General features: G+C 34.3%; 1 protein-coding gene across 5 annotated transcripts in view; it reads left to right on the top strand.

Annotated features, from left to right (window-relative positions):
• pug (pug C-1-tetrahydrofolate synthase, cytoplasmic) overlaps window positions 1-13,739 on the top strand; it is a 91,354-nt gene that overhangs the window by 12,648 nt on the left and 64,967 nt on the right. For all 5 annotated transcript variants that reach the window (XM_069839690.1, XM_069839693.1, XM_069839689.1 and 2 more), the window contains 3 exons: window positions 4,351-4,443; window positions 5,144-5,285; window positions 10,508-10,619. In XM_069839690.1, the coding sequence (XP_069695791.1) occupies window positions 4,351-4,443; window positions 5,144-5,285; window positions 10,508-10,619 (347 nt within the window). The remainder of the gene's footprint in view (window positions 1-4,350; window positions 4,444-5,143; window positions 5,286-10,507; window positions 10,620-13,739) is intronic.

The following is a 13,739-nucleotide window of genomic DNA, read 5'->3' on the forward strand; positions in this document are numbered from 1 at the left end:
CAAAGAAAAAGAAGTTCACTAAGTTTCTGTCAAACAGTACATTTTTAATTATGTCAATAATAAATTCATGATGGCATCAAAGCATACACACAACATTACTCTTCCTTAGTATGTTTTCTTGCATCACCATGATTAGTCATCAGTTGATGTCGTTGGCCAAGTGTATAGTTCATTATAAAAATCATGATATTCTTCTGTTGGAATGTATGGTTCCAATTTCTTAATGTCTGATAATAGCCATGTGGATAAGCAGGAACACTGGGCAGCATAGGAAGCACACTTCTAGAAAGGAACAACTTGAAAGTATGAACAGTCAGTCCATCAATAAAGTTCCTTCCTGAGATATGATCCACTTCATATTGGAACTCCATAAAGTCATTCACATGAAACGTTACTTTCTGATCTCTTTTCACTCCTCTTCCCATGGACTCAATGGACAGAACAGACTTCTTGAAATAGGTCTTCCACCAATGGTTAAAGTCCAAAATGCCTGCAGTTTGTATCATTTGAACAGAGAATCTGTTGTTCTTATTTGATGCAACTATTAACTCTATGTATTCTTTTATTGAATAGATTTTGTCTGATATGCGAATCTTCCTCTTTATAACACCAAAATCTCGATCACAGGGCATGAAGGAATGCCCACGAATCAGAAAATAATGGTATATTTTTTTTTAATCTGCCAGTAGTAACAAGAGTTTGGAGAAATCGAACAACTGTGTTATTCCTATTCTGACCTGGGCAGCTATCAGAGAAGATGTGTAGGTACTTTGTTGTGTTTGGTAACTCGTTGCTTATGTAACCTAAGATAAATGAACAGACTTCATCTGGACCTTTTTTAACCAGTCCCTCGTGATATATGTACAATTTTGCTGTATTATCCCTCAAGTTATGTATATTAAATACATTAACATTAAGTTGCCTGAGATAGAATGCTTCCTGCACAGGTATCTCTGGCAGATGCAAATTCTGCTTATAATCTATACATATTGAAGAAGTTTCATTGTCTTCTTTGCAGAGATTAGAACAGTATTCCATTTTTTTGGTGAACTTGTTGGCTCTTCTTTTATGGACAATAAACTCTGCTCCTGCTACACGTTTGGCGTTATCATTCAGCGATGGACTTTTCATCCTTACCGATAGTTGTTCGCATATACAGTAGGTATCCATTTGTGGCTTCCCAAATGATAGACTGAATCGCTCCTTAAAAATTTTGCGGTATAACCAGTAGGATACCTGTTGGTCAGGATACTTCTCCATAAAGGAGGCATGCATTAATGTGATATTAATTTAACCTCTCGCTCATATATTCTATTTCTCTTGATGAGTAGTGAGATTTTTTGGTTGGATATGAGCGTATGTGATCTTCCACTAATATACACACTTCCCCAGAAGTTTCATTTCCAGAAGTGTTTTTACTCCTCAAATCCTTTGGAGATCTTCTAAGCAGTAACAAAGATGTTAGACGACACGAATGCGACCCTTTGTCACACCATGCAAGTTTAGAAATGCTTTGGCACACACTTGTTGTCGTCCAGAACTATATGTCACATAATACTTGAAATTACGCGAACGTGGCTTCTTTGGTTCATCTCCCTGCGGACGTCTCCTTTTAACTTGCACTACTTCCACTAATGCTTGTAAATACGAATCCTGTTCGTCTTTAGTTTCTTTGGCATAAAAGTTTGTAAATATTTCTTCTCGATCCCCCTCCAATAATCTTCCAAAGCACTTCAATTTACACCTGAAGGAAAGAGAGATTATGTTATGTGACGAAAAGTATAACAGGAGTAAATATGGATTCAACATAATATGAATCATGTTACATTGCAACGTATGATTTTCATACCAACAGCAACGCTATTGAACAGGTAAACATTAATACTGTGGCATACTCACTTGCAATCATTTCCAATTTTCTTCTTTGTGACCACCTTAGAAGCATAGTTGATATGTTTTAACCCCTTTACTCTTCCTCTTTTCACATGTCCTCGTTTGTATTCAACACTTCTAAATCCTCTCTTTCGTTTTTTCATTACGGACAAAACAGCTCCCTCATCACTACTAGACGCCATGTTGGAATAGTACTATTGGAGGAAACTAGCAGTTCTCCTTGTGGAGAACAGAAACAGCACCTCTCCAGGATAAGTGTTGTTACTGCACAAAACGGAAACTTTCGATTAAGTTTGCAAGCAGCAGTTATGTGATGGAAGTGTTGTTTCTGCACAAAACTGTAGCATTTCAGTCGGTAATTGCGATTGTGCTAACAACTCATATACCGTCAAACAGTGGAGAAGTGTTGTTTCTGAAACAAACGATTCAATATTAAACTACCTATAAAAGGTAAAGGTATCCCCGTAACATGCCATGAAGGCACTTAGGGGGCATGGAGGTAGAGCCCCATGCTTTCCATGACCTCGGCACTAGAATGAGGTGGTGTGGTTGGCACCACGCTCTGACCGCCTTTTACCCCCGGGAAGGACCCGGTACTCAATTTTATAGAAGGCTGAGTGAACCTCGGGGCCATTCTGAAAGTTTGGCAACGAGAAAAAATCCTGTCACCACCTGGGATCGAACCCCGGACCTTCCAGTCCGTAGCCAGCTGCTCTACCAACTGAGCTACCCGGCCACCAATTAAACTACCTATATTGCAAGTATGTCAAAGATTTTGCCTATTTGCATTCTGTCATCATATGTATCACTTTTTCCTGTTTATCATTAAATACCATTAAGAATATATAGATTATAAACTACATATTATCTAATACAATGTGTTTGATAGATTGAACATTGTCTTAGAATATTACATTGCGACGAGAGTGGCCAGACTGCTTAACACCTGCTGTTTGATTGCCCCATTTTCGGAAGAGCCACCTACCATTACAATCACATATTATCTTATGTTCTGGGCAATTTGAGTAACTCCTGTGCTTTATGTTCCATAAGAAATGCTATTCAAGAGAATTTCGGAAATTTATATCACACATTTATAATTCACTGTAAATAGCTAGTTTACTAATTTCTGCCACAGACAAGTAACAGAAGTTGTAGTTAGTGTAATTAGTAGGATATATGAATGTGTAAATGATAATGTAGTATCTCTGCATGTGTGTGCGTGCTTGTTTTTTTATTATTATTATGTCTTGTGTGTGTATTTTATGTAATATATCTGTGTTTTATATCTAGTGTATATATTTGTATGTAATATATCTATTTTATATCATCATATCTACGTATTTGTATGTAATATAAGCTTTTATCATGTATGTCTTTAATGTATGTCTGTTTTCATGTCATATGCATGTATTGTATGTACTATGTCTGTTTTTATGTTATATGTAGGTATTTTATGTAAGAATGTATGCATTCTTTTTCTCTATGTTCTGCATATGTATTGTGTATAATATAACATGTGTTATGTCTTAGGTACGGTATGTATTTCTATGTAATGTATATATTTTAGGGAGAAAGGAACTAGCCACCCTATCCCATTGTCTCCTAGCCTAGTTGTCTCAAAAGTGGTGCCATATTGGTATCACTTGAGAGGTTCAGATCTGTCTTCAGACAGTTGACTAAACAACAGCAATATCTATTTTATATCATATCTGTGTATAATATATCTATGTTTTTTATGTAATGTTTTTCTTTAATGTAGCCTATTATATTTCATTTTATGTCACATGTATGTATTGTATGTAATATATCTGTGTTTTTATGTCCTGCATATGCATTTTATGTAATGCGTCTGTTTTATTAAGTATGTATTTCTACGTAAGTTTTATGTATTTGATTTCTACATAAGTTTTATGTATTTGATCTAATATATATGTTTTAACTACAATCCTAATATACCTAACAGTCAGGGTTCATTGCTTGTGGCGCTTAAACCTGTTTTATATTCTGCCACACAGTTAGCCTACATTTTAAAAACAAGTTGCTACTAATTTCCTAATGCTTTTTAATAATGATCACTCTGAAAGTATACTCATTTTGTTTATGGCTAGCCATCTTTCTTTTCATTTCATACTTTGTTTCGAAATATTTGATAAGTAAGACGTGAAACTCTATCAGGACCTAGAAACTTTAAGATAAAATAATGTTCTGTAAGATTATGACGTTTGCTTGACCTCTGTATGTCAATGGATTTTGATCTCCTCGTGACCTTGGTATTGAATAACAACTTTTATCTTGTTACGTCAAAAGGGTGTGATAGCTGTCTTTATCTTGTTGATATTTTTGCTTCAGAAAGAAACCATGATAATAGACATTTATAATGCTCACTTTTTGTTAGGATGAATTTTAATTTTTATATGTTCCTTTTCCAAAATAAAAAAAAATCCATATTTACAGGTTAAACACAATTAATGAAGGGAGAGTAGCAGTTGGAGATCTATCTGGATTTCTGCCGTGTACACCAAATGGTGTCATAGAGCTTATAAAAAGGTAAAACTGAATTTTATTATATGGCTCCTGGTGCTAAAAATTTTAATTGCCTCATTATTTAGAAATGGATGATCATACTATAGAGCTTTGTATATCTGCTTATACTCTTCACATCTGTACAACACTTAAAAATCATTTCATTTGCATCTCAGGAAGCATGTTCTATTTTTCTCACAGCTTCAAATTAATGGTTCCTTAAGTTTGACAACTCTATATTATAGACAACTCAGCTTATAGCTGCTGATCTGTACATTACTGTTTTGTGACGAACTTTATAAACTTCGTAATTTTGTTAGGAAAGATATGTGTTGTAAAAAGATATCCTAACAATGATGGAAATGAAATTAAAATTATTGGAGTACTGTATTAAAACTCCCAGCAGATGACTGAGAAACTGAACAGCTAATACTGTATTTCTGTTTTAGAAGTAATAATTCTAAATGAGACAGCTAATACTGTATTTCTATTTTAGAAGTAATAGTTCTGGTTTATTATCCTGAAATCCACATGAGCCTTAAGTTTTCAAAAATATATTTGGTATTCTTTTATAATAAATAATAGCATTATCTTGAATATTTTATAATTTCTTTATGTTGTGCCTAAAATCTAAATGCTCTATGCTCTACTAATTGTAATAGATTGCTGAAAATTAATTTACATAATTCATTTACTACAACATGGGTAATTCTTCCTCTTCCAGAAGTGGAGTTCCAATTGCAGGAAGCCAAGCAGTTGTCCTTGGAAGGAGTAAGATAGTTGGAACTCCTTGTTCAGAATTGCTGAAATGGCATCATGCAACTGTAACTGTTTGTCATTCAAAAACCAAAAATCTAGATAAAGAGGTATACACGACATTGTAATGTGCAATGATAAAATAAGCAAATTGTGTTATATAGAAATATGGTCATTAGCATGGTCTAGGAATTAGTTCGAGCAGCACTTGTGCTCTGAGGCTGTGCTAAGGTTTGGGCTCAATGTCTGATTGGATTTTCTCCTACTATAAGACGGCTTTTAGGTAATTCTATACCGAATTCTCGGACTTATCTTGCCAAAATACAGTCTCGCTGTCACTAATTCCATCAAAAACTGCACAGTTGATACATAATTTTTGTATAGTCAATTAAATAAATTATAGAAATATGTAAGTGTGGGATATAATAATATGTTTTTTTTTTCTGTCCCGAAAGTGTATTGCTTGTTTCATCCTGGAGTCATGTCACTTAGTCTTGTTTTTGGTCTTTTTTATAGGATGGGCTGATAATATACTATAGTCTATTGTAATATCAGGGTTATTGTTACATTGGGAGTCTGCGATTTATCACATAGGATAAAAAGTGCAAGCAGAGTGACATTTAACCTAGAGGATAATACTAGGAGATAACATGTAAAGGAACTAAATATAATAAATCACACATTTATGTACTTACTTAGTGCAAAAGCAGATTTAATACAGTGTAGTATTACTGCATACATCTATTTTTGAAAGAAATCTGAAATTTTTCTTTGCTTTTTGCTCTGTAAGATGCTTCTTCAGTTGCTTTCCTCTCTTGCATTTTTCACACCCTTATAAGCCATTGTTTTTTTCTGGCATTATTCTGGAAAACAATCCCGTTTTGTTGGCATTAAAGATGTGTTCAGGGCTATACTTTTCGAGGACGATTTTCATTTGACTTTCGGGCCACGAATCAGCTTCACTAGTGGGAGCAGACTTCTCTTCCCCGGCCACCACTTTGTAGACAATGCTATGCCTGTTCTTGAAGTTCTGTAGCCAGTCATTGCTAGCTTTGAAGTTTGATTTGCCGAGTAGACTGGAGAAATGAAGGCCTTTTTGGCAGATCATAAGACCGCTTATAGGAACACTTTGAGCCCTCATTTCATTAAACCATTTTATTGTAGCACTGTCCACATCAACTGAAACTGAAAAAAATGAAAGGCTTAAAAACATGCCCACATTAGGCAACTTTTGAATCATCATCATCATCATCATAGCCGAATATCTCTGTGACTATAGACAAAATTGGTTGGAGCATATCAATTGAATGCATTGTTCCGGTATATCAAAATAGATGCTATGGTAGGCCTATTACTTGACAGGCAGATGATGATGATGATGACTGTAGAAAAAGATGTTACAAATTCTTGTAAATGATTATATTTGAAAGTATTCACACTATCCCTTTATCATCGAACATATATAGAGTAGTCCACACCTGTGGAGTAACAGTTAGCGTGTCTGGCCGCAAAACCAGATGGTCTGGGTTCGAATCACATTAGGGGCAAGTTACTTGGTTGAGGTTTTTCCGGGGTTTTCCCTCAACCCAATTTGACTAAATGGTGGGTAACTTTTAGTGCTGGACCTCAGACTCATTTCACTGGCATTAACACCTTCATCTCGTTCAGACGATAAATAACCTAAGATGTTGATACAGCATTGTAAAATAACTTATATAGAGTAACATTATAGATCACTTTGTGAAATCTGTACTGTCTAAACATTTCTCTTCAGTTATATTAGATTACTTTTAATTAATATTTCTTTAATTTACAATACTATAATTGCTGTAATATAATGAGGTCAGTTGCAAATGAAACACATGAGAAATATGTGAAATCGCAATAGATTTTCTGTAGTTGTCAGAAAAAGTGATACAAAAGGAGATGCACACATGTAGAAGCATTATAACTTTTTTTTTGAACTTATGGTTCGTGTATGTACAAATATTACATAGAGATTGTAGTGGTTGATAATGGACTGGCTAGACTTGTGTCCCAGGACACTGCAAACACTCCAAAAGTCGTTCAAGTACCTGGCTATGTGACAGCACTAATCAGAACCTCCTCTTGAATATGATTCACAATTAATACAGGAGTTTTCTGGATATGATTTTAAACTGTGCCGACCCAAATATTCCTTTCAAAGACACTGTAGTACTTCACATTTTTTACACTCAAATTTTGAATTTATTTACAGATTAAAAAGAAAGTTTCAAACCAACAAATAAATATTATGTGTAGTTATGAATTGCTCTCTCTCTGTTGTCTGAGATACTGAGACATAATTAAGTGTGTCTCGTTTGTTCTGGTGCTTGTTTAGAAGCTAGCAGATCATTATTTGTTTCTGGCTACATCTATATTCAGGATAATGCAACTACAGAGATAAAATAGTTTACACAACCACTTTTTTTAGTTTTGTATTTGTGGGAGATTGAAAAGATTTAAGTTTACTTATAATCTACTTATCTCCTTTGTTTAATAAATTGTTCTGCTGTTCCCTCGAAGTTCGAATTTTTAAATTGAAGTACAATTGTTAATTTTTTTTAGCAAATTTAAATGAACGCCAAATTTCTTATATAGCATTTACATGTAAGAAATTGTTGTGATAGAGAAAGTAGGCTAACTGCATACCTTACGGTACCTAGCTGCTTGGCTTACGGGTTGTTGTTATGGCAACCAAGGTTAACCTTGGAAGTAGCCAATCATCATTTGGACCCCCTGCTTTCTTTTCTCAAGCTTGTGGGAATATTGCCACATTATTGAGTATATCACTGACTGACTGACCAGCTCCTAGCAGCAAGTTGGCAATGTTGCCATGACAGCAGAGCCGTAAGTCACGTCTATTATAAACATTTTTTATACCTTTGTTATAACTGGTACAGCAATGGAAGAAAAGTTAGTCAGCTTGCAGTATTTTTCTGTAAAAATAGGATTATGTACATTTCGTGGCAAAACGAATGAGCTTCCGACAAGTTCCACATATACAATACTGCGCATGCTTGTCTCATCAAAGTCGTAGTTCACTACGTGACACATAATTGAAAGGTTCAGAGCCATAGGGGCCAAGTGCCATTTATTAAAAACGGAGAAAGCAAGGGTTAAAGTTAGGTGAATATCACAGTTTAATTAAGATTGACATATCATTTAGTTTTAATGTGTATACTTTATATTACTTGCTACATGTTTCCATTGAATTATGGTAATAACTTCATTTTTACCCTTGTTTTCTACGGTTTTATTCATTCATTCATTTATTATATTCCATAGATCTTACATGAGCAATGAAGCTTTAAGATGTGGAACAAGTCAAAATTTTACAATATTACAATTACAATTTTTATAAAATTTTTACAGTATTTTACAATTTTTACAGTTTTACAATTTAGTAATTTTCTACAATGATGAGGTGAGGTCTGAGGATTCGCCAAAAGATTACCCGGCATTTGCCTTTAGGTTGGGCAAAACCTCGGAAAAGCCCAACCAGGTAAATGGCGCTTGGCCCACTATGGTTCTGAACCCTTCAATTAAACCATTTAAATTTGCTGCATTTTTGTCTAAGAGTCTGAACTATGTTATAAAATCAAATGGAGCAATGATTTTAGATACATAGTATTTTCCTGTAAAAATAGGATTATGTACATTTCGTGGCAAAACGAATGAGCTTCTGACAATTTGTACGTTCCACATATACAATACTACGCATGCTTGTCTCATCAAAGTCGTAGTTCACTACATGACACATAATTGAAGGGTTCAGAGCCATAGAGGCCAAGCGCCATTTATTAAAAACTGAGAAAGCAAGGTTTAAAGTTAGGTGAATATCATAGTTTAATTAAGATTGACATATCATGTAGTTTTAATGTGTATACTTTATATTACTTGCTATATGGTTCCATTGAATTATGGTAATAACTTCATTTTAACCCTTGTTTTCTACGGTTTTAGTAAATGGCGCTTGTCCCGCTATGGTTCTAAACCCTTCAATTAAACATTTAAATTTGCTGCATTTTTGTTTAAGAGTCTGAAATATGTTATAAAATCAAATGGAGGATTGATTTTAGATACATCAGTGCCTCTGAAGAGTGAAATAATAATAAAATTGATAAGTACAAAATCACTCGAAGCGAATGTGAACAGGAAACCCATGTATTATGCTGATTTGTTACTATCAGTTTCGGTGGCATAAATCATTACGGCACAGTTCTGCAAAGCAAATGAATAGTACTAGTTCAAGGTTCGAGTCTCCAACAATCTCCATTTTTTAAATTACAAATTTCCCATCGTATGTCTCACAAAGCTAGATTTATGTCGCAACATCTTTTACATAAATATGCTCGAACTCTAGTAAATAACAAACCCCACCCATCTGTAAATAAAAGTCTATCTCATCATTACTCTTGAAGTTAGCAACTGACAGACAACTCCGTCAATAAGTAATTTCTCTGGTTCATTAGGTTATTTTGCATTGAAGGCAACCAGAGTAATTTATTGGAGCTTTGTAAAAATATTATTGTTCCAGCGATTTTTACAAAACAGGCATAACGAAATTTCTTAACAAAATAATGTCATGTAACATTTAAAATAAATTGGTTAAAAAAAAACCAATAATAATAATAATAATTTTACTCTACCAGGAGGCGAACTTTCAACCTATGGAACAGAACGCAGACAGACATGTTACCACTATGTCACATGCACTCAGAAGGTTGACTATATTATAGACGGACGACTTTCAATAAACAAACATACAGTAACAGCAATACCTTCAAGTGCAGTTCATTTACATGTGTGAACCATGTGGTAGAACTTTACATTCTTAATGACCAAGAATCAGCCCATTCTTTTTGCCATGAAATGTACATATAATTTTTGTTAAAACTAGATAGTTGTGAATTTTATGTCTGTGTTCATGTATATGTAATCTTCCAAAATGTTTGATATTCATATTGGCAAATTTTCTGTTGTGTGAAACTGCATTCTCTTAAATTCCTTAGCTGGTATGTGACTATATGTATAGGCATGAAGGGAAGAAACAATACAAAGAGAAATAATATATCTAATTAGTGCTGATAATATTGTTTCAATTTTATTTTTAAGTCTTATAAAGGCATCAATTTAATTCATAAATAATGTAATGAAGTTTATAGGGTATACAGTACTGAAAATTGTATGACTACAAGAGACTAATAGATTATATGCATTGCATCTCTGTGCTGGAGGTATTTGTTATCTATGCATCCACATTCGTATCACATGTTTTGTTATAACTTAGCAATATATATTTTTACAGGCAGCTAAAGCAGACATCCTGGTTGTTGCTATTGGCCGGGCTGAAATGGTAAAAAGTAGCTGGATAAAGCCAGGCGCTGTTGTAATTGACTGTGGAATAAATGCAATTCCAGGTATGTAAAAAAATTTAACACAAGGGGAAACCATTGGTAGTTTTCTCAGTGTGTTTGGCCAAACACCTGCATAGAATTGGAATATATCAGTCCCCAACTGCCCATTGTGCAACTCAAACCAAGAAATGGATTCAGAACACCTCAGAATCTGTGCTTCAGTGGCTGACCATGAAATATCTTTGAAAAATATTGGAGTGCAAGAGGTCAAATTACTTTATTGTCAAACACCTGGCATTAGAAACAACAACAGTTTTCTTAGTGTAAATAAGTTTCATATAAAATTTCTAAGTAAAGTTTGTTACTTTATGACTGGATTTGAATAATCTAAAAAAATAAAAAAAAAATAAATAAAAAAAACCTGTAAAATAGTTTCATTCCAAATTTGAACACCAGACTCAAGCATTGTTTTGCAGTCAAAACAGAGAACAGTTGCAGTATTAGTTGTTAACCTACTAGATTAATTTTAATCTGGGTAAAGCTATTAGGGCTTTATATTTATGTGTGTACTAGCATCATGCATTATAGGTGCTATGTTCGGTTCAAGTTTGTAGAATATGAAGAAGTTCGATATTCACTGATGTGTTCACTCTGCAGAAGGAGGCCTGTCTCGTGTTTGTTCCACCTTGTTATAAAAATATTCGCTATTCTTCACTCATGTTTTAATTACTGAAGAATTTTAACACATATCTTGCGATTAGCTCTTCATATGAAATAAGACGAAGTTTTTAATATCTTTATTGCCTCTCTCATGTTCGAACATTGCAGAACACTAGTGTGCACTATGTTGCAGTTTTCTTCTTACAGTTATAATCTTATTGAATTTGGTATTCCCAAGAAACTAGTTCGATTAATTTTAATGTGTCTCAGTGAAACATACAGCAGAGTCCATATAGGCCAGTTTCTGTCTAATGCTTTTCCAATTCACTGTGGGCTAAAGTAAGGAGATGGACTATCACATTTACTTTTTAATTTTGCTCTAGAATATGCCATTAGCAAGGTCCAGGAAAACAGAGAGGTTTGCAATTGAACGAGTTACATCAGCTGCTTGTGTATGCAGATGACGCCAATATGTTAGGAGAAAATCCAGGAATGATTGAGGAAAACACGGGAATTTTACTTGAATCGAATAAAGAGATAGGTTTGAAAGTAAATCTCAAAAAGCAGAATATATGATTATGTCTCGTGACCAGAACGTAGTATGAAATGGAAATATAAAAATTGGAAATGTATCCTTTGAAGAGGTGGAAAAATTCAAATATCTTGGAGCAACAGTAACAAATATAAATGGCACACGAGAGGAAATTAAATGCAGAATAAATGTGGGAAATGCTTGCTATTATTCAGTTGAGAATGTTTTATCATCCATTCTACTTCAAAAAATTTTAAGTTAGAATTTATAAAACATTTATATTACTATGATGTATCGAAGTGCATATGATATTTTCATGCAGGAAAGGGGAACAGAGAGGTAGAACTTAAACTGAGGAGGATTTAATCCGGCATTGGAATTTGAATCTGGTGTGGCTTAGTGGATAAAGCGTCAGCATGTAGAGCTGAAAACCCGGGTTCGAATCCCGGTTCGGAGAGAATTTTTGTCTGTCTATCCATTCTTCACCATTTATATTACCGGTTGTTCTGTCTAGTTGTGAAACTAGGACTCTCACTTTGAGAGAGGAACAGAGGCTAATAGTGTTTGAGAATAAGGTGTGTAGGAAAATATTTGGGGCTAAGATGGATGAAGTTACAGGAGAATGGAGAAGTTACACAATGCAAAACTGCACGCACTGTATTCTTCACCTGACATAATTAGGAACATTAAATCCAGACGTTTGAGATGAATAGGGCATTTAGCACATATGAACGAATCTAGAAATGCATATAGTGTGTCAGTTAGAAGCCAAGAGGAAAAAGACCTTTGGGGAGGCTGAGACGTAGATGGGAGTATAATATTAAAATGGATTTGAGGGAAGTGGGATATGATAGTAGGAACTGGATTAATCTTGCTCAGGATAGGGATTGTAGTGGGCTTATGTGAGGGTGGCAATGAACGTCTCGGTTCTCTAAAAGCAATTTGTAATTAAGTAAGTAAAGTGCAAAAGTTAACATAATAAAGGTACCATAAAGTTATTCTGTGATTAGAAGTGTTAGAAGAGTGTATTGAACAATGAATAATAACAAAGAAATTTTAAATCCAATTGTAAAAAATAACGCATTAAACATAAATTTTTGTTATCAGTCTCATGATCAGAATTTATAAATCAATACATCTTGATTACACAACTTTTAATACTGTATCACTTCGGAATATGTATGATAAGAACTTTCTTGTGTTCAATTTTAACATACCTTGTTAACATGTTTCGACCTATTTTGGGTCATCTTCAGAACTGGTCGTTGTTGGTCTTGGTGCCTCTTGTTTCCTGTGAGGGTGCGTTTGTAGTGTAGAGTCAAAGAGTGTATGTACACATAAAATTACAACCTCATTCAAGAAATTAAATTACAACATCGCATACAGAACAAATAACATTCTACAAAAACATCTCAACACACAAACAACACAAACAAACAAATATAACCACACAGGCGTATACAAACTCAAATGTAATACCTGCAACAACTTCTACACAGGACAGACAGGCAGATCATTTCAAACACGTTACAAAGAACACATCACAGCCATAACAAAATTACAAAACACCTCCACATATGCAGAACACATCACAAATGCCAACCACACCTACAGGGACATAAACACAGACATGGAAATACTGCACATCCAACCAAAAAGCCAGAAACTCAACACACTAGAACAATATGAAATATACAGACACACGAAAACACACCCCAATGATATTCTCAACACACAACTCAATTTCAAAACACACACACTCTTTGACTCTACACTACGAACGCACCCTCACAGGAAACAGAACAAGAGGCGCCAAGACCAACAATGACCAGTTCTGAAGATGACCCAAAATAGGTCGAAACATGTTAACAAGGTATGTTAAAATTTAACACAAGAAAGTTCTTATCATACATATTCCGAAGTTATAAATCAATTTAATATTTCTTGTAAAGCAAAAAATGTCACTGTTAGTGTATGACACTTGTTACAGA

Source organism: Periplaneta americana, chromosome 11 (assembly GCF_040183065.1).
Source record: "Periplaneta americana isolate PAMFEO1 chromosome 11, P.americana_PAMFEO1_priV1, whole genome shotgun sequence".
In the NCBI taxonomy this organism is placed as follows: domain Eukaryota; kingdom Metazoa; phylum Arthropoda; class Insecta; order Blattodea; family Blattidae; genus Periplaneta; species Periplaneta americana.